Consider the following 23,595-nt stretch of genomic DNA (forward strand, 5'->3'; position numbering starts at 1 on the left):
GCATAGTGCTCAGAGGCCAATCGGAACGACGCGCCGTTGACTTTGTCAGCCAATGAAATAGTCTACTTTCATGAGGCGGCCGACGGGGGTGGGAAACAAAGCATGTTTTTCTCTTAGTAAATGCGTACGACTAGGATGTGCTTCATACGGGACTTTTGAGAGGAATGGCATCAGCGTAGACAGGCAGATAGCATATTAATTGGTTCCTAACCTGTATGGAAATGATGGATTGATTTTTGGGGGGTGTATGTATGATATCTTCCCACTCTTCAATATAAATTAAAACATATAAAGGTAACTATGTCTAGAAAGGCTTACAAAAACAAAAGGTCTTTCAGCAGGTGTCATATAGGTATGAGGATGCGTACCTTATGACAATGGGTATGTGTAAGGACTCTGCTGGCAGGGAGGTTTTCTGGATCCAAGAAGGGGACCATCAATATTACCTAGGAATATCTTTAAATAAACCACAGAGCCTAGGGCTTGCCGATCAGAAGGTTGGCAGTTTGAATCCCCACGATGGGGTGAGCTCCCATTGTTTGGTCCCTGCTCCTGCCAGCCTAGCAGTTCGAAAGCACGTCAAAGTGCAAGTACTGTAGATAAATAGGAACAGTGTTTCCGTGCGCTGCTCTGGTTCGCCAGAAGTGTCTTAGTCATGCTGGCCACATGACCCGGAAGCTGTACACCGGCTCCCTCTGCCAATAAAGCAAGATGAGCGCCACAACCCCAGAATCATCCATGACTGGACCTAACGGTCAGGAGTCCTCTACCTTTACCTATGTGTAAGGACTCTGCTGGCAGGGAGGTTTTCTGGATCCAGGAAGGGGACTGTCAATATTACCTAAGAATATTTTAAAATACAGTGGTACCTCAGGTTACATACGCTTCAGGTTACATACGCTTCAGGTTACAGACTCCACTAATAGTGCTTCAGGTTAAGAACTTTGCTTCAGGATGAGAATAGAAATTGTGCTCCGGCAGCACGGCGGCAGCAGGAGGCCCCATTAGCTAAAGTGGTGCTTCAGGTTAAGAACAGTTTCAGGTTAAGAACGGACCTCCAGAACGAATTAAGTACTTAACCCGAGGTACCACTGTAAGTGAATGAGGAAATGAGTTATATCTTTCCACCTCTGCCTTACCTGGGATTTGAAGGGAGCACCAGGAGTCCACATAGGAGTTTTCAGAAGAACCCTCAGGCTGAAATAATTCTAAAGAGCTTGCTATTGCCGATTTCATCAACCGGGTGCCCTCCAGTTGTTTTGGACTACAGCTCCCATAACAGCCAAAGATGTCATCCAAAACACCTAGAAGGTACCAGGATACCAAAGGCTATGCAACTGAATGTAAGTGGTCTATGTAGATGCCACCTCCACTACATTGGGACACACAACAGAGCTTCAAACATAACTTAGAAAACACTAATCAACAATCATTTCACAAACACATTAGAACAAACCTGTTTCAAAACAATTTCTTGTTGTTTTTAGGACACCCCTCACAGAGCCACAATTCCCAGAACACTTAACAAACTGGTTTCCAGGATTCTTTGGTGGGAGCCATAACAGTTAAAGTGCTGTGAGAGTACTTTCAACATATGCTGTGGAAATGACTCTCAGTCCTAAATACATTTATTTATTTTATTTATGTAGCAAAATTCATATACCGATTGACTGAAATAAAATCTCTAAGCAGTTTACAAAATTACTTATATTTAGAATATATCTTGCTAATTTATTTGGATTTTCTTTAAGCTTAGTTACAAACCTAGGCATGCTTTCTTAGGATCAGTACTGATTGAAATAAATGTGACTCACTTGCCAAATATTTTTACATTGTTAATTATTCTTTTGTACATTTATCCTCATACAACACCACAACCATACCCTCTGTTTCCAGTCTTCAGGCTGTGATGCTGGTTTCTTATGCAGTCAAAACAGTAGCACCAGCACAACAGGAACTGATCAGCTGGGAGAAACAAAAAGCTGGGAACATGGTGTGGACCCCAGAAAACAGCCCTATCAGAACTGAGATGGATTGCAAGTTGGTGGGGTTTGGAACAGGAAGATGGAGGTTGAGGAAGGTGAATTAAAAAGAGAAACCAGAACCCTGGACTGAAACAGTTGCTGCATGTCCCAGTTTAATCTATTTTGGATTTTTTAAAAAAATAAAAATTGAAGGTGTGGGGCAGATATAAATGCTTGAACCTGTATCCTGAGCAGCCTGACACACTTTTAAAGCAGATACAAGCCAAGGAGTTGTGCATGTCACTGTTTCCCCATGTATACATGGGTCTCTGAGCAGTGAAATGTTTGAACTAAGGACACACATTCATTTGAACCTCACCAACAAAGTGCAGCTACATTTCAAAAGCTTTCTGGGCTTTGGCAATTGGTTCAGCTGAATTGAGCAATGATTCACATCACTGCACAAATGGACCTTGGCATATGAGGGCAAGAACGTGATTGATCCAAGTACATGCATCTGCTTTCGGAGTAACATTACACGACTTTGCCAATATGCTGAGTATTTGAGACGTGATCTCTAGTTCTTCACCTGCTCTTATTGACAAGGGAGATGGGTGGGAAAGGGGCCCCACCACATTCAGATACAAAAGTTGTATGAATTATGGGGTGTGTTTCTCTTTTTGCCTGATTATCCCCCTATGACAGCCTTGCCTTCCTGTCTTCTGTTTATTCAGTCACGGGAAATATTTTCAGGTTGAGGGGAGTGTGGAAAGCCATCATTTTCACAGGAAATGTGCATTTCTCTTTATTTTCCAGTTAAGCAAGTTAAACCACATGAGCTGGAGGGCAGCCCAACAGCCTCTTCATTTATTTACCATCAAGTTGCAGAGGGTTGGAATGGGCTGAGATAACAACAGGCCAGAGACGCACAGTCACGATGCTTCCATATCTGCACGGTGGCTCCAGCTTATCTGCAGTCATAAAAACAAAAATGTAGGTAGGGTAGTTCTATTCCCTTCATTACAGCAGTTCGCTTATTTGTTGAAAGATGACCTGAGTGTTGTTATCTGGGGCTTCTGGAAAGCCCTCCAAGGGGTGGGGGGAGCAGTGGCGTAGCGTGGGTTGTCAGTACCCGGGGCAAGGCAAGTAATTTGCGCCCCTAACCCGTGGATTTGCGCCCCCTAACCTGTGGATTTGCGCCCCCTAACCCTAACCCCCAGATGTTGCGGCCGGGCCCCCCTGCACCCACCACGCTACGCCACTGGGGGCGAGTGAGGAGGGGATGAATTTGCCCCCTTGTCTTTCAAACCATATTATGAGATTCTTTGGGGGAGCAACAATATTTCTGTCTAATTCACCAATTCTATGTTGAATTACTATACAGTGGTACCTCTGGTTACGTACTTAATTTGTTCCGGAGGTCTGTTCTTAACCTGAAACTGTTCTTATCCCGAAGCACCACTTTAGCTAATGGGGCCTCCCACTGCTGCTGCCAGATTTCTGTTCTCATGCTGAAGCAAAGTTCTTAACCCGAGGTACTATTTCTGGGTTAGCGGAGTTTGTAACCTGAAGCGTATGTAACCCGAGGTACCACTGTAGTTATAAACATTCACATGGGCTCAGGTATGAGTGCTACATCTTAAAGGCATCAATCCTTCTATTTCAAAACATTTCTGAAAATTAGCTCTTAGATCTTCATGAATATTACTCCTTCTCTGCTGGAAGCCTTCCACACATCCTGTACCTAATATCTGCATTGTTGATACCTACTCTGATGGCTACATAACAGGTGCTGCTTTGAGATCATGGGAGTTTCAGCCCCACCAAGGGCCAGCCATACAAAATGCCTTACCAGTTCCACATTCCTTTCACAAATTCAAGCAGAGTGAAATGTAATTTATGGTTGTCCTACTCAGTCTTGTGCTTTACCACAGATTGGACTTGGATCTTGAAAACTACCCATAGGAATAGGAGACCTGAGCTGTCAAATGAACAAGCCCATTGAGACCATAATTGTTGGGAAATAACTGGGGAATGCTAGTTATTCCTGAAGTCCCATTTGTGTGGGGAACTACAAAGAAAAAACGGCTGACTGCTTAGAATAAAAACAAACAAACATGGGACTTTACGCACTCTGTAGCCAAAACAGCCCCCAGAAGAGTTTAAAACTCAGATCTATGCAGCATTTGCAAAGTGTGGGAAATATAGCTTATTAGACCTTTAAATGTCCAAGTGTTACGTGCTTACAGTTCTCTTCTGCCTCTAGCTTTCTCGGAGTGAATAGACCACAAACTTTAGTAAGTTTAAATGCTTTACTTACAGTAAACGCATGTCTCACTCATGCATTGTTCAATACAACAGCAGAAACAACACAGGCAGTATATTATTGATTACAAAAGGCAAACACTAATCTCAAACATGCAGCCTAAGTCTGGAGTCCAAGTCTCAAACCTCTGCTCAGTTTACATGGTTCAACAGAAGAAGGAAAGGAACAAGAAACAGACAATACTTATTCCCAAATGTGAGGGGGTGTGACCTATCTGTCCCTTCTCTAGTAATTTACAGCTCTGTGGTCTTTAACCCCTTCATTTACTAACTAGCATAGGTATGCATTGTTAGCTTTGACTGCAAACTACTCCCACAATAATTACCCAGTTGAAATGGACAGCGACGTGGCCATAGAAAACATGGAGGTTACCAACTTGGCTCATGTTAGTGGTAACCAAAAATCCAATTGTACTTATAAAACAGATGATAGCAGCAGCTGTAAAAACCAGACATGAAATCAATAAGCCCCTAAGTAGGATGCAACAGAACAATTTCCCTCAACCAGGCACCCTCCAAATGTTTTTAAGCACAACTTACATCTGTACTAGCTGGGGTGGGTGGGAGCTATAGTACAAAACATCTGGAGGACACCAATTTGTGGAAGGCTAGAACAGAGAATTATGCCTAAATAATTACACTAGCGAGGTCTACCTTATTTGCCATTTTGTCTTTTCCTCTACGTAGATCTGCTGATTAGAGGTAGTTGCTCTTGCTTAAGTCCTTTTACTACCTTCCAAAGTTACACTTTTCTCGTCTGTGGTTTGATGTCTTATGGAGTAGATCAAACCTTTCCTCAAACCAGTTACTGTCCTTGTTCTTGTGGAATACTCTGGCAGAAAGCAGAAACTTCCTCTGACATACCAAATAAATAGTGGCTTATTACTAATAAGAGTGGTTCTGGGGCATGATCCTGCTGGAAATCATTCCATCAGCAACACCCTATACATGTGCTCAGGGCCCTTCAAAGGCAACAAATTTCTGTCATGGATAAGCAGACATAAGGGAGAAGTGGTTGACTGAGCCAGGTAAGGAGAAGAGATGGCAGACTATTTTTCTTTCTGATGATAATGCTCTGACCTTTGTCTCTCAGATGTTTACTCCTCAAAAATCTCTCTCTCTGATGTTCTTATTCTTTAAGTAAAGATTATTTCCCTCTGCTTGTTAAACCACAGCCATTAAACCAACCACTTTCTACAGCAACCTTAACTATGTTCCTGCCCTTCCCTCTTGTTCACAGTTAAGCATGTGGTCTTATGACAGAGAAGGATCGAAGGAATTTGGCATTTGGGCTGAGGATCATGACCATTGTCAACTTTGTCATACAGAAGAATCTTCTCTGGCTAGACCTTTAAGCCCACTTTCTCGTTTCTCCACATGCAAACTCCTCCGCCTTGGCTGTGAGTCCTAGATGTCCTGATCCCTCCCTTGCAGACTTTTTTCCACCTGGTCTGGGAGGGTGGGCCCCTGACTGACTCTAGCTACAAAAGCTGAAGCTTCACAAAATGTTCGGGGGGGGGGGGCTTGCTCTTGGTTTTTCGTATCTTTATTTTAGATCTTGTTGTGATTTATGTGGACATTGTTCTGTTTGGTTCTGTTCTGTTTATTTTTTTAATGTTTTGTTTATTGTTCATGACTTTTGTTATGTTGTAATTACATAATCATGTTGTAAACCGCCTTGAGCGTGGTTTGAACTGTGGAAAGGCAGCATACAAATACAATTATGTGTCTATATATGCATGTAGCTTACTCTCCCATGTTGCCTTTATTGATGCCAATAATTGCATAGCTGTTACCCACAGCAGGGCCTAGAAAATGCTCTTGATTCTCTCCAGGCAGGGATAGTTTCATACAGCAGCAGCCACGAGGCACTTGGCACCCAGTATATGTGCTCACCAGTGTGCCCCTTGTAATTTTCCTTTTGGGAGGGTGGGGTCACTTCCTTTGACCCCCTCCCTCCCGCCTGCTTTTACAGTAACTCCTGCAGAAGGCCAGGCACACAAGACCTCAGCAATGTGTGGGTCCTGGGCCTGGAATGTTTTCTTTCATCTCTAATCGCTGCACTGAGGCTCATAAATCATGTAGCCAAGACAACAAGTAAAAACACGACTGTAATTTGTTTCTTCCTGGCCCATTTTTGGCACAGCAAAACCAGAGACTTTCTTGGCTGGGAATGATGATGACACCATAACAGAAGGCGAGTGAGTGGACATCAACCTGGTGACTCTTCCCCCACCTTCCCAGCTTTCTTTTTAGAGGTGCCAGGAGGTAGTGGGATGCTGACAGTTATCTCACTGCTGACCATGCTGGATAAAGAATAACACAATTAGCAACCGGATTGTGTGTGTGCGCGCGCCACTTCTTTGAGGGAAAGAACATCATATTCATGTGTGTTTATTGTCACCAAAGGCACCTGATCAGATGGTGGAAACAAAGTTTTCAGATAAACGAATTAATTTTTTTTAATTTTTCCTTTTGGTGATTGGAGGCAAAACAGGCCTGGTGGTGCAAGAAGTTTATGGACTGAAAAAATGTTATGATTGTCCTTATTTATATCACGTCCGCAGCAATCCTCTGCAGAATTAAGTGGAAGCAAACCTCACTGAACACAGTTATATTGACTTTGAGGCAAACATCCATGGGAATGGGCCACTGTATCCTAATTTCCTGAACCACAGGTGACATGTTCCTGCTCCTAAGTAGTTTAGTGTATGAGTTCAAAACTGTCTCCCATGAATACATAACAATTGATTGACTGTATTGTGATGGGCCACCTCATCCAGAACTGTTTCACGAAGTGGCTCTGGGAAGCTCTCAGATCAGAGCTGACAGAAAGCACCATCCCATGTCTGTCTCAAGCAAGTACACTCAGGCATTGACAGCTGGCCACCCCATTAGCCTCAAGCAGGCTTCACCACTGGATGCCACCAGATGTTGTGGACATGGCTCTTATAAGCCCCAGCATCATATGGCCATGCTGCCTGGGGTTCATGGGAGCTGAAGTCTGAAACATCTGGAGAGCGACGGGTTGGCAAAGACTGTCCTAGGGTAAGCAATGGCACCACTTGAATGGGCTGTGCTGTTGGGCCAGTGCTACATAATCCCACATAATTCTTCGGTTACTATTAAAAAGAAAAGAAAAAATATAGAAACCGTTTTTTTGGGGGGGGGGTTCTGAGAATGCCACTGCCTTTATGAGAACAGAGTTTCTACACAACTCCTAGTTGGGAGTCCTGGGAAATAAAGGCTTGGGATGTGTGTGACTTACTCATTTCTGACTAGCCTGATAAGACCCAAGATGGACCCCACCACTGTTGTCTTCCTCCTACCCCTTTCCCTCAGTGGCTGTCAAAGAATATGAAGGGGGAGGGAATTCCACAGATCTCTCTTGGGCCTCAGCTGAAACTCCCCATTCCATAGCTCACTGGAAGAAGAATGAGGAAAAACACATACTTATACCAGAGCCTGCCAAATGGAAAATTATAAAACAGTGGGGAGAGGAGCGTGATTGACACACAAATAAATAACACTTAGAATGAGACACATTGTTTAAAAAAGGAGGGAAGTTTTCTTTTCGCTCCATTCCTACTGCAGAAGTTATTACAAGCAACAGCTGACATCTTGTCAAAGTTGTTGGATCCAGTATGTCCCACTGAGTTCAATGGGCCTGCTCTTACGACTGTCTCGATCCAGCACCTTATTTGCTGCCAATAGCTACAGCTGCTCTCTCCAACTCTTTGAGAATAATGTGGTTCAATCGGGGCAGAGTGAGGCAGCTGCCTCAGACAGCAGGGTGGGCAAAAAAAGAGGCAAGTGGAGCACTCAGAGGGTGAGCTTGGTCTGGCAGATGGAGTAGAAACAAGGCTTTTTCAAACTCTGTCTTTCTAATTTACACATGGTGGGCAAGCAATTCCATTGGTGGGCATTTAGCCCTCTCGATAACCCACCCTTCCCCAGTGCCACCTAGATCCCAAAGATTTTATAGCATAAAGGAAGGAAGGCAACACCTCTGCTATCTTTGTTATCTGCAAAACAGAACATGCCGCCCCCAGAAAGGGAAATACAACAACCTTTCAAACATTAATTAAAAAGTAATTCCCAACTACAGCATTTGAAGCTTTCATGATTTGCAATTGCACGTTTAATAATAAGGGGAAAAAATTACACTTTTCCAACAGGACTAGATATGGCAATGCTGCAAGCAAGCTATTTCTGGAACTCCGCAAGGCTATGGAAATGCAAAGCTCACATTGAATTTTAAGCGGATATTTTGCTTGTGTAGTAAGAGCACAGTTAGGATCTCTTTAAGCGGGTGACAGCAGGTGTTTATTTTAAATGCAGAACAGGTAATTTATTGGTGTTCCACCCATGTGCTGTGTTCCCTGCGGGTATCCGCCCCGGCCAAGGATAGTGTTCATGATTCATGTAATAAAACCAGTTTAACAAACCCGTTCTGGTGCCCAAGGTGAAAGAGTCCTACACGTGAGGTGTTTCACCATGTTTAAATGGCTGTTCCACTTTCATTACAGCCTTTTGGAAGCATAACAATGTGACAACTTTCCCCAAATACTTTTTGAAAGATCTGTTAGTTGTGCCAAACTAGAGCCTAACAGCAACCTTCAGTATGTGAATAGTCCAGCATCATGTTCTCATGATGAAGAAGGTGGGCATCCCTACCAGCTGGATCCATGATGTGATTTGTATTGTTTTGATGTTTTAATCTTCTTATTGACTTCATGTAATTTCGAGTCAGTATTTTGCTACACCCTGCTCTGGGATTATTTTAGTGAAGAGCAGAACATTTCCCCATCCCTGAGCTAAGCCCTGAATGTTATAGGAAGCATGTGCCAATAATAATAATAATAATAATAATAATAATAATAATAATTTCTTTATATCCCGCCCATCTGACTGGGTTTCCCCAGCCACTCTGGGTGGTTTCCAACAAAATATTAAAAATACAGTACGTTAAAACATCAGTCAAATAATAATAATAATGCCTGTTTTGTAGCAATACACTCTGCCCAAGCAGGTCTCTGGCCATTACTCCCTTCATACCTACGACCAGACTAGATTCAAGCGGGGGGAAACCATCCATGATGCCGTTCATCTGTTGGCCAGAGCCAAGGCTAAACGGGTTAACTCTCAAGCCTTTGCTGGATTGCCGAGAGAGGAATCATCACCCGCTTCCTAGTCCTGCTCTTCAGCACCCTCTTGTGGGATATGTACACACAGCAGGTTAAAGTGGATTCAGTGCATCCACACATTGTCCTCATCCAAACGGCAGCCTGAATCCTACCCACAGCTGCTTTAATTTGGATTTCCCCAATATACAGATAACGCAGCAAAGGATATAAAGAAAATTTCGTAAGGGGAAAAAAGGCCAACATTGTGTGGACGAGTATTTTTATTATATAAAAAAAACCTGTGATGTTTTTTCTGGATGCCCTCTATGAATACCCTCTGTTACTAAGTCCTGTACTTTCATTGGCAAACTGCCTCCATGGGCCTGAGGCAACACACTCACTTTAAAAAAAAAAAAACCACTGTTTTGTGCAAGTGTGGTATATCGGAAAACTGGCATCTCAAAAATTAAAACAAATTGCCCAGTTCACAACGGGCCTCAGTTTTCCAGAACTCAGGGAAGATGGAGAATAACTAATTAAGAGAAAGGAACAGCAACAGGTTGATTTCGGTAGACAACCTGTTTATTGAATGTTCTTCCTGATTTGTTTGTGGGAGGTTGTGTGATACCTTATCAAGCATTTTTTTAATACCACACTCTCCAGGGCATTGCTCTAGCGCTTTCCTTACTGCAAAAATCCCTTTTTATTTTGAAGCAGCTTTCTTGTGTAAGAGGGCCCAATCCATTTGAACTGCACCACCTCAATTTGCCAGGAATGTATTGAAGTCCACGCCCAAAACAGTAACAGCCTGGAGACAGGTAATTAATAAATAATAATAATTTTATTATTTACACCCTTCCCATCTTGAACCATTAATGGTGTTTGTACTCAATTCTTTCATCCTACTCTTGTCTCTGGTTGACCAGGTTTGCCAGGTTTTTGAAAGGGGGGGAATAAAAACTTTGTTTACTAAAAGCAAGGTGAGCACAGTCAAAAAAATTTACCTGCCTCCAGCTCCAGCCTGTTGTTGTCACAGGTCCTGTTGTTTTGCAAACCACACTTCCTCAGCCAGATGCATTCCTAGCCTCCCCTTCCTGCAAATGTGAGACTGGGGAGCCAATGCGAGAGCAATAAACCTGGGAGTGAGGAGGAGGAGAACGTGGCAGCACAGTGAGAGAAGCAGGAGCAATTGGTATCAGATCAACCTCATAACATTTTAGAGGGCATTATTTTATACTAATCGATAGGAACACATACTTTTGAGGGTAACTTTAATTATTTAACAAAACCCACATGCCACTTGATTGTAATAAAATATCTAAGTGGTTAATTAAAATTAAAGTCAAACAATAGGAGACTGTTAAAAACAGGAATTAAAAACATTCAAAAGATAATGTTCCTGTGTGCTGGTGGAGATCTTGAATTTCACTCAGATTTCTACAGCAGAACTGTTGCTATCTAACCACTGTGATCAAAGAAGCGCATTCAATATATGAGGCTGAAAGCAGGGGTTTCTCCCCAGGAAGGCTGCTGTGTGTTTGGACTATATTTTTAAAGGGAAACAACATGCAATAATGCAAAACAGCCTGGGACTCCAAGGACACATTTGACATACATCAACCCTCTCCCAGCTGGTGCCCTGAAGATGCTTTGGACTACAACTCCCATCAGTTCTAGTATCACAAGGCTGTGCCAGCTGGGGACTAGGTGAGTGGTAGTCCAAAGGGTACCGGCTTGGGCAAGGCTGGTATGCATAATTTTAAAGAGAGAATAAAGTAGAGAAGCTTTCTCTGGTGATGGTGTCCACACTCTGTTTAAGGTGGCAAAAAATAATGTCAAATTTCACTGGAACCTATTTCCAAAAAGATTGCAGATGTGATCTATTCCTATGTGCCCTCCCCACCACAATCTCGGCCCACAAGCTTTGTCATCCTCCTCTTCCTCCTAGAGTCAAATTTCCCTGCCCAGTGTTTGTGGAAGCTGCCCAGCTGCCCCCTTGATTTCCATGGGCAAACAGAGACACCGGGAGGGCTTGGCCTCTTCCTTCTCCTGTGTTTCATGTGGGCTTCTAGCCAGAGGAGCAAGCAGAGCCCTGCTGGGACCATCTTGCCTATCCTGCCAGACTGAGATGTCGCTGAGGCGACAGACAGCTCCCGGCTTAGCCCTGCTGCTCTGCGCCCTGTGCAGGACTGCTGTGCCTGTCACCACGCCTGAGGCTGCGCTAAGGGGGCACCAAGGACATTGCTACCAGCTTGCCCAGGAAAGACTGGCTTTTGAGGATGCCCAGGCCGCCTGCGGCCGATGGGGAGGGCACTTAGCACAGGTCCCTTGGGAGGTGACAGGGACGTGGGGTGCTCTGAGAAGGAGGAGGGGGCAGCTGAGAGGGCCCTCTGGAGGCTGGTGGGTCTCCAAGGGCCCAACCAAGCCTACGGTGGCAGGTAAGTCAGTCCTGTGGGGGCACCAGAGAGGGCTGGGCAGAGGTGGGAAGTTGTTTCTACTCCAGAGGGTGGAGGGTGCGTCCTGGTTTCTATCACAAAGGCCAGGTCCCTTTACACAGCTGACTTGGCTGTGGTTAAAGGCTGGGATTTGGGGAGCCACATTGAGGGGCAGGGTGTGGAGGTGGGGGGCACTGTGCTGCAGAGAGCTGGCTCTTTTGCTTGTAGTATAGAATTCTGCTTATTTTCATCTGCTCTGTCAAGGGCATACCACCCCGCTCTGCCTACTGTGGTCAGATCTTACAAGAGGGCAAGGCCCTCACCTTGCCCTGCCCAGCTTGCCATCATGCCCATGGCAGCCTCTTGTGTCTTTGCCCAGGAGCCCAGCCTCATCTGCATGGGGCTCACCATCAGCCCCCCACCTGCACCTTCCTCTCCAACTTGGGCTTGCTGCAGGAGGCTACCGGGCCCACGTGCCGCCAGAGGCATCCTTTCATCTGCGAATTTGGTGAGAGGCCAGCTGGGCTGCCAGGGTGGGATTGTGACACCTCCACTCCACCCCATCCCTGAGGACAGAGATTGCTCCTCCTGACCCAGGAGGGGCTCCCTTTCAGGGTGGTCCTTTTTGCAGGTCCTGTGGAGGGAGGTGAATGCCCAGTCAAAGTGGCCAGGAGTGCCAACAGCTCCAGGCCTTGGCAAAAACAGAAGGCTCAGCTGGTAGGTGATGGTGGCCGGTTCTCTTCCCTCCAAGTCCAAAGCAAATAGGCTTTCCCTCCTGCTGCCTGAAACCAAACTCCAGCAGATGCACCAAGGCAGAGGATGGGGGGGGGCAATAAAAACAGCCTGTCTGCCACCTCTTAGCCACCTTCCAGACAATTCCTTTGGGCATGATTCCTGAGCAAGGTCCTAACAGGGAACCCTTGGCCCTGCCCCTTCCAAGAAAGCCTATTGGGTGACATATCCTACCTGGCACAGTGGCACTGCTCTGTCCCACTCTTTTTTCTCTGTCTGCCTCCAGGATCTGACCTCCATGGGGCGGAGGCCACAAAGGCTCATGCGGCGGCATCTGGGTGATAAGCAGAAGTACCCAGGTGATGTGGGGATTTATTGATTTCTGAAATAATGCATTGAAGAGTAGGTCATCTGCAATTATAAGCAATTGTGAGAGGCTGATCATCTTGGGTCATTCTGCTTATTTTAACAAACCTTTTAAATGCCCTAAAATAATATTTGTGGGGCTGAAAGGGGTATTTTATCTTATTTCTCATAGACCATCTTTTCCAAAAGATTGTAGATGTCGGCACAACTAAAAGATATGCTTTCAATCTGCCTGTACAGAATTACAACTCCAACATTTACCAATGGTATTTGTTTAAGCTGTGCCCAAGGGGCAAGGCACCCATGATTAACTGTTTTTAACAAGTTTTATTTCAGATAAACTTTTATTGCCATGTTCTACCTCTTCCATGAAAAGAGCCTGAAGCAATGCTCAGGATGAAAATAAGCAACTGTAATAATGTAAAAGCGGGAATATAACTAGTAGCCAGTGGTTCCCTTATCATGAGGCTGATCCTTTTGCCGGTCAGGGCAGTGGTTTTCCCCTGAAAGGAAGCAGCTTGTTGTTGAGACAGGCTCACCGCAAGGAGTTTGTGTTTATGGAGGCCAAAATGCCTGTTTCTCCCTGAGGGGAGAAAAGACTCTTGCTCATACTTCTCCTCTTGCCTCCAGAGACATCAGCAATCAGGGAGGCCTTGCAGGATGTTGTTCCCAGGACCTGGCAGCAGGTAAAAGAGCCCCACTGGGAGGGAGTATCTGGGGAGGGGACCCCCTTCAGCCCAGCCCCATTGAGGCCCACAGCAGAGCCACCAACCTTCCTCTGGCTCAAGACAGCCAACCTCTCTTCTGGTGGTTAGCACAGGCCTTATGTAGGCTGGGGATCCCTTATTCAGTGATCTGCATTTGCCTGCCAGCATTTGAGCCCAAACTCCTGATTCTGCCTGCAGGAGCTGCTCCAGCGACTGACACTGCCGGTGAACAATGGTGCCTGGAGTGCCTCTGAGCTGGTATGATTGGGCCCATGGGGAGGGCGGATGCCCCAGAAGGGACTGAGCCCCAACTCCAAAGGCTGTGTAGCTCCCATGGGGAACCTGAAGAAAGAGTCAGGCCAAGTCCTAAGAAGCTCTTTCCTCCAAGAGAGGTGATGGGGAACATCTCATGGAAGGAGTCGAGGGACCCCCCCCATTAGTGCTGAGGGTCTTGGGCAATGCATGGGCATGGAGGAACATTAACATTACTGTATGTGCCTTTGCATGCCAGGAAGAGGAGGTGGGGTTTCTTCAGGCTGTCAGTGAGGACCTGCTGAAAAGGAGGCCTCCAGCCTCCCCACACTGGCACCTCCTCAACCTCCTGGCAGTCCATGGCACCAGCCGGCTCCTGCAGGTCATTCTGGGCCCCTGCTCACCCAACGTCAACATCCAGGTGAGGATATGCCACACTCCCGGGTGCCCTGGTGGGGAGGGACAGGCCGGTGCATGGGTCCCTTCATCCCATAATGCCCCATCTTGGATGGAGATTGAGTCCCCAGTAACTGCCCACTTCTCCCTCCAGCAGCATGAGGCCCTGACTGGCACCCTGATGCAGATCCTTCACAAACTGGAGCAAGCTCTTCAGGAACTGGGGGGCAGCAGTGATGCCATCACCATGGAGACGCCTCTCATCAGCATCTATACACAGAGGTAAGCTACCAGGCTAACGGGGAAGCTTGACTGGTCTGGGAAGGGAAGGGAGAAAGATCTTGGCAGGAAGTGTCCAAGGGAAAAGGCCTTGAGGTAGCCATCTGCCCTTCCCTCATCATGGCAGCTGGCTCACATTTGCCTGGCTGTCCTGCAGATTGGCAACTCTCCTGAGGCACCCTGATCCCAGGCACCATCTGCTGTGCCCTGGCTCTAACCCTAACTCTCTTTGTCTCCCTGGCTCAGGGTGAACTCTTCCAGGCTGGGCAATATGGCGTTCTCCTTCCCTGGCAACCCATGGGCAGCTAGAGTCATTTTGCCAGAGCAGTCTGCGCTGGGCGCCGTCATGCCACAGAATATCCCAGTGGATGTGCAGGTCAGAGGGAGCAGGAGTGTGTGGCTGGCCCTCTCCTTTGGACTGGGCACAGGGGCCTTCCCGTTCCATGAAATGCAAACTCTCCTCTGGCATCTGCTGCTACCCCAGGAGGAGAAGGAAGGCAGAGAGCACCCAGGCAACGAGTCACTTGCTGTGCTGTGGAATGCACTGGGGCCCAGCACTCAGAAGTGACTTGGCTCCTTCAGATCAGCCTGATGATGCACCCAGAGGCATCTTCCCTCCCTCCCTCTTCTGGAGCCTCATGCCTCTGGGTTGGACTCCAAACATTTCATGACACCCCCCTTGCCAACACCCCTGCAACCAAGGCCCCCTGACTTGGCCCTACTCAATCTACCTACCCAGTGCTTCCAACAGTAAGCAGCCATGTTTCCAAAATGGGGAGCAGAGCGTGAGGGGGGGGGGGAGCGCCCAGCCATCCTGCCGAGTGTGGCCATGTGGCCGAGCAGGCATGGCTGGTGGGTCAGGCCCCCTCAGCAGTGGCGCTGCCCTTTCTTCTTCTCTCCCTCTCTCTTTAGATGGTGAGCTTCCTGGGCAGCCCCTTTCCCCCGAGCTCTGGGGAAGGGGTCACAGGAGCTGTAGCTGAACTGAACCTCCTTTCTGAGGGCAGCCAGATCAGCGTTAGCAACCTGAGCACCCCTGTCCAGGTATGTCCTGCCTAGAGACTTTGGGCTGAGTGGAGCCTTCCTCCCTGTAAGGGGGTGGGCTATTGAGCATCTCCAGAGGGCAAGGACAGCCCTCCAGGATCATTTCTCATGGCAGGATCTCATCGTGTGGAGATCAGCTGGATCAGCCACCAGGTAGGCCAGCCGCTTAGCCTGGGAGAGCCTACAGTACAGGGTCTGGTCTCTCTGTCATCATCCTTCCCTCTCTCCCGCCGCAGCTCACCTCCATCAGTGAGGCTGCCTCTGCTCCAGGTGAGAGCCTGAGGCAGCTGCTCATCTCACTGTGGTGGTGCAGTAGCAGCCAGTGACATCCTGCTCTCTTTTCCCATCCCAGATTTTCCTGCCCCGGGTTGGGCCTAGAGCCCCTGCCGAGCCAGCTGCCTTCCTCTCTCCAGGGGAGGCCCTCCTTCTGACTGTGAACGTGACATGGACAAGGGGATCCCTGATGATCCACGCTCACCTGGACCCGGTGGGGCCTCTGGAGCTCTTCCTGCAGCCAAGCGAGCAACTCCGGGAGCCCATTGAGCCCAACGTTGGCCTGGGTATAGCAGGGGGACAGAAGAGCTGGCTTCTGCTTCCACTTTTGGCCTGGGGTGTGTGAGGACCTCTTCCTAAAATGGTTTCCCTTTTGTGTTGCCCCCCCCTCCGCCGCCCCCATCTCCTGCAGATGGCTACACTTGGCTAGTGAAGGAGGAAGTTCTTCGTGACCTGAGAGGAGCCCTTCAGTTCCTGGTGGTGCCACTGAACCTCTCTGCCAGCCAGGGTCCTGCCACCTTACATGTCAGCACCTATGGGATCCAGTGCGTCTCCCGGCACCTGCCTGATGCCCAGTGGCGAGAGGCAGGCTGCAAGGTGAGTCTTGGCGTTCAAGAAACAAAGGGAATCTGGGTACCTTGCGCCCCCTACTGCCAGAGGCAGGGAAGAATCAGAATAGCTGCCTCTGGTCCTTAATAACACTTCTATCCCATTTCAAGACCATACTGCCTGCTTCTTTATTTAAAGCATCTGGATCTCTGTTTTGTGAGAAATATCCAAAGTGATCTGCTGCCCAGAAGGGCCCTTAATCCCACCCTGTTTGCAGGTAGGAGAGAGCAGCAGCCTGGCGGAAGTCCACTGCCTCTGCACCCACCTCTCCTTCTTTGGCAGCAGCTTCTGGGTGGCGCCAGTCCAGCTGGATGTGGTGCGCACAGCAGAGTACTTTACCCAGGTGAACAAGAACCCAGTTCTGGTCGTGGTCCTGGGAGTCGTCTATGCCCTCTACTTGGTGGGGGTGGCCTGGGCCCGCTGGTTGGACACACGCCCCCTGCACCAGGTAAGTTGCTGGGGGTGAGAGGGCCGGAGGCAAGGGGGGGTCTGGCAGCAAGCAGCACAAACTCACAGGCCCTTGGCAGCTCTTAGGTGGTGATGCTCTCAGAAGGGCAGGTCATGCAGCAACAGCCACCATTTGGAGACCGAACTCTTGGAGGGTCTCCAGCGGCTCTCCCACGCCATGTGGAGAACAAAGGACTCTGATCTCCTCACCCTCCACCCCTAAAGGGTGTGGCTGGCTAGGGGCGGGGAAGGCTTCTTATTTTCTACAAATGGTCACGACTGCATTTTGCTCTCTATAAACATACAGCTGAGTGAGATGCAGCTAACTCTGTTCTGTCTAACGATTCCATGTGGATTTAAGGTTTGCACATCTCTTCGCCAGCAAAAGAGATCCCCTTATTCTGGTCTTCACTGGGGCCAAGTGGGAAGGACAAATGTATGTATGGGGCCTCAGCGCTCTCTGCTCTCCTGCGCTGCTCCATGGCAGAGCATGACCCTAGAAACGCCACCCCTCACACCCCTCTCCCTCTCCCAGGCAGGGCCAGTCCTCCTGTCCGATGATGATCCCTGTGCCCAGTATGGCTACCTTCTCCAGATCTCCCTGCATGGGCAGCAGAAGGCCCCCGGAGGCAGCCCCTGTGTGAGTGGTCTGCCCTGAGTGATGGAGGGGGTGGGGTGCCTGGTCTTTGCCCCAGATCTCACCCAGCCCTTTCATCTCCAGCAGGTCTGCATCTGCCTGCAGGGATCGTCTGGTGTCAGCAAGCCTCGGCGCCTGCCCCTGGATGCCAGCCTCTTCCTCCTACGGGAGCCATACCCACTGGGAGAGCTCCAGAGCATTTGGTTGTGGCAGGAGCTCCACCCCGCCCCACAGCTGCCCTGGTCAGTCTGCCCAGAAGTAGGGTGGGCGGGTGACATCCCACTTGGAGACATTGTGCTGGCATGCGGGCACTGTCCACCTCCCATGGCTTGGCTTTGGGTGCCAGCCTGCCTCTGCTGGACATGCCACAATTCTCCCTCTCTCTGAATGGGGCAGAGGTGGTTATTGTGTCAGGGTGGCCATCTTCAGGCACCCTGAGGAGGTGGGGCTGGGGGCGGGTCAGCAGCACACCTGGCACTCGTCCAGCAGGGAGGCCTCCTGCCTCTGCCTGACAGGACCTTCTTCTAAGTGGAGCACTAAGAGCACTAGCCTCCTGCCTGGCACTCATTACCCATCCCCTTCCCTCAGGCATATCGCCTACATCACAGTGCGAGACCTGCAGCAAAGTAGGAGGTTCCATTTTTCTTGCCAGCCGTGGCACGTCCCAGCAGCAGGGGCCCCACACAGCACTGCCCAGCATTTCCTTGCAGCTCCACAGCACCAGCCAACAGCATTCTGGTAGGCTTACCAAGAGACGGGGGAGTCTGTTTGGGTGACCTCAGTCCCCACCTGCCCACTGTGCATGAACTTAGCAGGGATCTCCGAACCGCCTCCTCCCAGCCAGAGACTCCAGCTGTCTTCCTCCTCTGGCTCTCCCATAGCCTGGCCCACCCACCCATCTTCCGCTCTCTCTGCAGGCCCATCTTCCGGCAAAGGACCCTGAACGGGCTTCGGGAGGAGCACACAGTGCTGACAGTGCTGCTGACCCGGACAGGCCACGGGCGGCCCGTCACGCGGGTCCAGGGCCTCTCCTGCGGCTTCTGCCTCCTCCTCTGCTCTGCGCTTGTCAGCCTCATGTTCTGGGAGGTGCCCCACGAGTCACCCGAGCTCCTGAGTGTTGGTAAGGGCTGTGCCACATGGGATATCTCCCAAGGGCCACTGGCATGGAAAAGGGAGCTGTGCAACTCCTCTGCTCCAACTCCTGCCAGTGGAGGAAAGTCCCTCCTGCCACAGCTGGAGGGAGAAACACAGTCATACCCTTTGGGCCGGCAGGAGGGCGGTTCATGCATTGTATTAGGACTTCGGAAGAGCCTGGGTGCAGCTGGATCAGGCCAACTGATGCCTCCTGGGAAGCCCACAAGCAAGGCTCCTCTCCTACATTTGATCCCCTACCCCCTGAATCCGGAGGTATCCTGCCTCTGATTGTGCAGGTAGCAGTTGGTGCCTCCTTCCAGCGTCCCTGGGGCACAAAGAGTGGTGACTGGTAGGTCCACTTGCAGGCACTTTCCCCCCCTGTTGATACACAGGCAACTGCTTCTCCCTCTCCTGGAAGGACATCATGATCAGTGTGGAGAGTGCCTTGATTACCTTCCCCGTCAACTTGCTCCTTGTATTCATCTTCCGCCACGCTGAACCACGCAAGAGCCATGCAAAGCCTGGCCTGGCAACGGCTGTGCCAAGTGCCCCTGCCAGCCCAACAACCCTGGACACTGTGCATGAGGTAGGAACAAGAGCTCTCCAGGACCCAGGACATTTTCCCCATTGTGCCTCCCCTTGGAATAAGGCCATGGCTGAGCTGGCAGTGGAGAAGAACCCCCACCCGATCCCCGAAGCCCCACGTCCCCCAGGATCCTTCTTGCACCAGTGAACTTGGTCCCAGGGAGACGTTTTGCATTTGCAGATACAGCAAGCACTGGCTTGCCAGAGAGTTTTCTCTGTGGCAGTTATGGGATGGCTTTTAATAGGTAGGAGAGGATATGTTAATAGTAATTTATCCCTCCAGGTGCCCACATTTGTGGGTTGAACATACAAAGAGATCAGCTTATCGCTTCGTTTAAAACACAGGGCTGAGCAGAGTTCAAAGTCTCATCCTCAGCAGAAAAATAGAAAGCATAGGAAAAGGCTGTGAAGCATTCATTAAATTCAGTCCAGCCACAAAGCAAGCTGGTTGCCCCTTAACAAAGAACCAGACACAGACTGAGAAGTAAGTTTAAAATATGTTTACTTACTCATAGTCATGCAATTGTTCTCAGCAGCAACAGCAGTAAAATAAATGCAGGCAAAATACTTATATTTACAGTATGAACAGCTTGAGGCATGTGGCCAATGCTGGAGCGATAGGATATATGTCTGCTCCATCACTGGCTGAAGAGAAAAGAGAGAGGGAAGGAACAGGAAATACTTTGATTCTTCATTTCCAAGAGAGGAGGGAAAATGACCTCACACAGAACCATCTCTACCAATTACATTTCTATGGTCCGAGTCTCTCTATCAATAATGTGACCCTATGGTCTTAACCCTTTCACATGCTAACTCACAAAAATATGCATTGTTAGATTTGGCTGCAAATCTCCCACAGCACTTCTCCCATCTGCTACATCTTCTTGTGCCCAGTTTGCCCACCTTACCCTCAGCCTGTTGGGTGCATTTATGCCCCAGTCGCCTGCCACTCTCCCGTCTACCCATGCTTGTCTTCCCCTCCCTAGAGCCTGCGCGGGGCAGTGGAGACGCTGAGCAAAGCCAGCAAGCAGAGCCAACAGCTGCTACATCCCGACATGGACCTTGAGGAGCTTCTGCAGTGGCTGGCTCGTTTTATCCACCCTGATCCTGGGGAGGAAGAGGAGGCAGCAGGTGAGAGCCCAGCCATGCCTGCCTGCCTGCCTGCCTTGGGCAGCCCTGCTAGACCCCCAGAGGATGGTGACGCTGCGGCTTCTGCTTGCAGGGAGGGAGCCCAAGATCTCCAGTGTGGCACCCAGCCCTGATGCGCTGCACCAGACCTACTGCAACCGCTACCTCCTCCTGAAGCTGCGGCACATCTCCCGTCTCCTGGGGGAGCTGGAACCAGGAGTCCCGACAGCCAAGCACCCTCCGGCTCTGCAGCAGCGCGTGGAGGAGATGGCCAGGCGTCTCGAGCTAGCAAGCCCCATCCAGTCTCGCTCCATGTAGGTAGCTCAGACAGGCTCTGTGAGCAGGCAGGGAAGCCTACCTTGCAGAGCCTCTTCCTCATGCCTTCTTCTTGTTCCTCCACAGCCGAAGGTGGCACTTGCCCTGGTGGGGCGCCTGGGTGGGGTGGGCCCTGCTGGTCTCCCTCAGCGCAGTGGCCACCTTCTTCTCCTTGCTCTATGGCTTCCACTATGGCAAGGAGAGCACCGAACGCTGGCTCATCTCCACTGCCATCTCCATGGGCCAGGCCCTCTTCGTCCTGCAGCCCCTCAAGGTACTTCCCAGCCAGGCTGAGCAAACCCAGCATTCCAGGGGGGCCTTCTCATGGGAGGTCGGGTTGCCAGATCTCTAAGTCTGATCTGAAGTCTTCAGGTTTGCCTAGTACCCTCCAGGTGGCAGGTGAAGGGCTTGAATCGCTAGATGGGTGAGAGTTCCAGTGGTGTGTGTGTGTGTGTACACAGAAGACTGTGTATAGAGGGTGCACACTTTGGACCAGCAGGAGCTGGATGCAAATTATAGCATAGACACTCTGGAGGACTACCTCCCCTCTTCTCCTAATTAACCTCTGTCTCTAGGACCCTTGTGACTATACCAGGGTCTGTGCCCCTGACACCACCAGGGGCAGCCCCTAGGTCTCAGGTTTGGGCCCTGAAATCTCAGGGTCTGTGATACTCCTCAACTGGCAACCCGTAGGGGAAGGGACATCTCAGCAGCAGCAGAAATCATGGTGCACATACTTCTTCCTCATCTCATGTATGTGTCTGCCACCTGCCTGGCTGGGACAGGTGTCTGGCATTGGAGCACTGCAAACACCCACTGCATCTCCTCTCTTCCTCCCATGAATTTCAAGGGGGTGGGGGAGAATTTAACCAAAGCACCCTCACACATACACCAGTTTGTTGTGGTGTTTTGGCACAAAGTGAGGGGCTTGGCTCACCTGGAGAAAGGGAAGCCTGCAGATGCTCCCTCTGTTTTATGGATGGGGGGAGATGTTCCCTCTGTTTTATGGATGCGGATCCTGCCCATCCTTCTTCTTCCATGAAACCCAATGCAGGTGATAAGCTTTGCCATTTTCTGTGCCCTGATACTGAAGAAAGCAGAGGATGAAGATGAGGCAGCCCTGGACCTGGAAGACCGGTAAAGGGAGGAAGGAGGCTTGCAGAAGTGGAAAGGCAGGATGAATTGAAGGAGGGAAGGGGAAAGGGGCCTCTCCAGAGAGGGTGGGGACCTGGACTGCCTCCAAGTAGAGAAGGGCAAAGGTGGCACTGAGAATGTCCCGCACCAACTGCAGAAAACAAACTCAAGTTCAAAAAATTCCTTTCAAGACAGGGGCCAGGCAAGAGGAAGGGTTTTCAGTACTACGTCTGTTCCCTCTTCCTCCTCCCGTAAGGGAAGGTTATGCACACACAGAGAAGAATCACTCCTCTCCACTTTGGATCGGCATGACTAGGAGCCCACCTGGACCATTCCTCTGCTGCTTTGGGTGGCCCGGCAAGGCATGCAGGCTTGGTGGAGGAATCCAGTTGCTGGTGTGGGCACCTCTGGTTGCCAAGAGCAGGTAGCCCAGGGCCTGCTCTGGGAGAGGCAGAGGATGCAGAGTGGCTACACTAGGCATCTCCTGGGATTGCTAAACAGGAAGGAAACACATTGAACTGGAGCCCCTGCAAGGGCAGGACTGGGACTGTCCCCTGTGGAAGGGGAGAAGACTAAAAGGTGGTGACTGGCATGTGCACAGTGGGGGTGGAGAGGAGTCTGCCTTCCTAACTCTTGACACTCCCCGTTAAAAAGATCTTGAGTAGTCTCTCTTTGCTCGTGGCCTTGAAACGCCACTGCCAGTCAGACTAGAGCAGACATATTAGGTTACCAGTAATTTAACCATCCTAAGGGAGACTGCAGCTCCAGGACTGGGGCCAAGGGAGCAGAAAATATGCTGGGAAGCAGTCCTAGGGCCCCATCCTGACCCATGTCTTTGACCTCTGTGATTGCAGGCTGTGCTCTTTCCAGTGATGGGAGGACAACTTTCTGCGAGGCCACCTTGGCTTTTGCCATGCCATGTGCCCAAGACCTCCAATCAGCCTCTCCAACATGATGTCACCCAAAGGCCAGGACCATCTCTCTGGAGGAATGGGAGGGCAGAGCATGGGAGTCCCATTCTGTAACCTGCCAATGGAGCCAACCGTGAACTCACTGAGTGTTGAAAGAGTTGGGATGCAACTCAAGCTTGCTGAGGGTTTGCATGAGGTTAAATTGGATAGAGAAGGGAACCTCCAAGATTGCCTAACTGCCCTTTGATCTCTGTGATGACCTTTCCTTTACTATTAGACTGATATTCTTAGGGTTCCTGACAGTGACCAAACTTCCTGCTTCCCCCTCTTCCTTCTGAAGCTGAAGGAGAGAGGACATCTATGGATGTATCTCTGCCGAGAGTAAAGAGCAAGCATGACTCCCTTGCAGCTTTAAGATTAATTAGCTAAAACTAGTAACTCTTTTCTATCCAAGTATATATTTCTTATAATAAATGGAGCTTTATTATATTCCAATTTTAAGTACTCTGTGTGTGATTGCAATGAAGACCAGCCTCCTCTCCCCAGTAAGAAGTCTATGTGAGGTCAGCTTCCAAGCTGTGTGCTATCTTGCAAAGTGATTCAACACTAGGCATGGCCCACACCGAATAAATGGCAGGCTACAGGTCAGTGGTGTCCGTGGAAGCTCTCTTTCACTCTCTGAGGACATCATAATTGGTTGCTCAGGGGCCCAGGCACAGATCCAGACACCCATTCCCACTTCAAGCCCCCTGGTGGCCCCCTGGCAGTGACATGCAGTAAATTAAAAAAAATAAATCCT

At 49.4% G+C, this 23,595-nt stretch overlaps 1 protein-coding gene and 2 long non-coding RNA genes across 15 annotated transcripts; 2 read left to right on the forward strand and 1 right to left on the reverse strand.

Moving 5' to 3' along the window:
• Positions 1 to 123: 123 nt before the first annotated feature.
• On the forward strand, positions 124 to 5,810 carry LOC309376704. 3 transcript variants are annotated; one of them, XR_014171279.1, is made up of 4 exons: positions 124 to 249; positions 2,786 to 2,957; positions 4,231 to 5,317; positions 5,530 to 5,810. It is a non-coding gene; the product is annotated as an uncharacterized lncRNA (long non-coding RNA). The 3 variants fall into 3 exon arrangements; XR_014171280.1 differs by lacking the exon at positions 4,231 to 5,317; XR_014171281.1 differs by lacking the exons at positions 4,231 to 5,317; positions 5,530 to 5,810 and adding an exon at positions 3,244 to 3,439 and having other exon boundaries at positions 2,786 to 3,076.
• Positions 2,840 to 14,445, reverse strand: LOC309376703. Of its 5 annotated transcripts, none has more exons than XR_014171274.1 (4): positions 14,312 to 14,445; positions 12,817 to 12,916; positions 10,420 to 10,551; positions 2,840 to 2,935 (listed from the first exon to the last, which is right to left on the reverse strand). It is a non-coding gene; the product is annotated as an uncharacterized lncRNA (long non-coding RNA). The 5 variants fall into 5 exon arrangements; XR_014171275.1 differs by having other exon boundaries at positions 12,817 to 12,993; positions 14,312 to 14,435; XR_014171276.1 differs by lacking the exon at positions 14,312 to 14,445 and adding an exon at positions 13,721 to 13,854 and having other exon boundaries at positions 12,817 to 12,993.
• Positions 10,575 to 23,291, forward strand: LOC309376697 (polycystin-1-like protein 2). Of its 7 annotated transcripts, none has more exons than XM_081923294.1 (23): positions 10,997 to 11,853; positions 12,230 to 12,358; positions 12,482 to 12,567; positions 12,869 to 12,941; positions 13,579 to 13,634; positions 13,854 to 13,913; positions 14,167 to 14,328; positions 14,461 to 14,585; positions 14,829 to 14,958; positions 15,495 to 15,623; positions 15,976 to 16,183; positions 16,309 to 16,493; positions 16,723 to 16,953; positions 17,488 to 17,592; positions 17,674 to 17,831; positions 18,178 to 18,327; positions 18,507 to 18,709; positions 19,116 to 19,309; positions 20,295 to 20,439; positions 20,531 to 20,750; positions 20,839 to 21,025; positions 21,806 to 21,888; positions 22,740 to 23,291. In XM_081923294.1, exons 1-23 carry the CDS (start codon positions 11,421 to 11,423, stop codon positions 22,756 to 22,758), a joined length of 3,471 nt encoding a protein of 1,156 aa, XP_081779420.1. In that variant the 5' UTR covers positions 10,997 to 11,420; the 3' UTR covers positions 22,759 to 23,291. The 7 variants fall into 7 exon arrangements, 6 of the variants coding, with proteins under 6 accessions (XP_081779422.1, XP_081779420.1, XP_081779419.1 ...); XM_081923293.1 differs by having other exon boundaries at positions 10,998 to 11,853; positions 14,458 to 14,585; positions 17,677 to 17,831; XM_081923292.1 differs by having other exon boundaries at positions 11,000 to 11,853; positions 14,458 to 14,585.
• Positions 23,292 to 23,595: the final 304 nt, after the last annotated feature.

Source organism: Podarcis melisellensis, assembly GCF_964234715.1.
Source record: "Podarcis melisellensis genome assembly, chromosome: 8".
Taxonomy (NCBI): Eukaryota; Metazoa; Chordata; class Lepidosauria; order Squamata; family Lacertidae; genus Podarcis; species Podarcis melisellensis.

Excerpts from the sequence above, each read along its gene's own strand:
- LOC309376697 (XM_081923292.1), top strand. The coding sequence starts at position 11,421 with ATGGGCAAACAGAGACACCGGGAGGGCTTGGCCTCTTCCTTCTCCTGT. Across the intron at positions 12,359-12,481 it reads TCCTTTCATCTGCGAATTTG|GTCCTGTGGAGGGAGGTGAA; the intron begins GTGAGAGGCCAG and ends TCCTTTTTGCAG. Across the intron at positions 20,751-20,838 it reads CCCATCCAGTCTCGCTCCAT|CCGAAGGTGGCACTTGCCCT; the intron begins GTAGGTAGCTCA and ends GTTCCTCCACAG.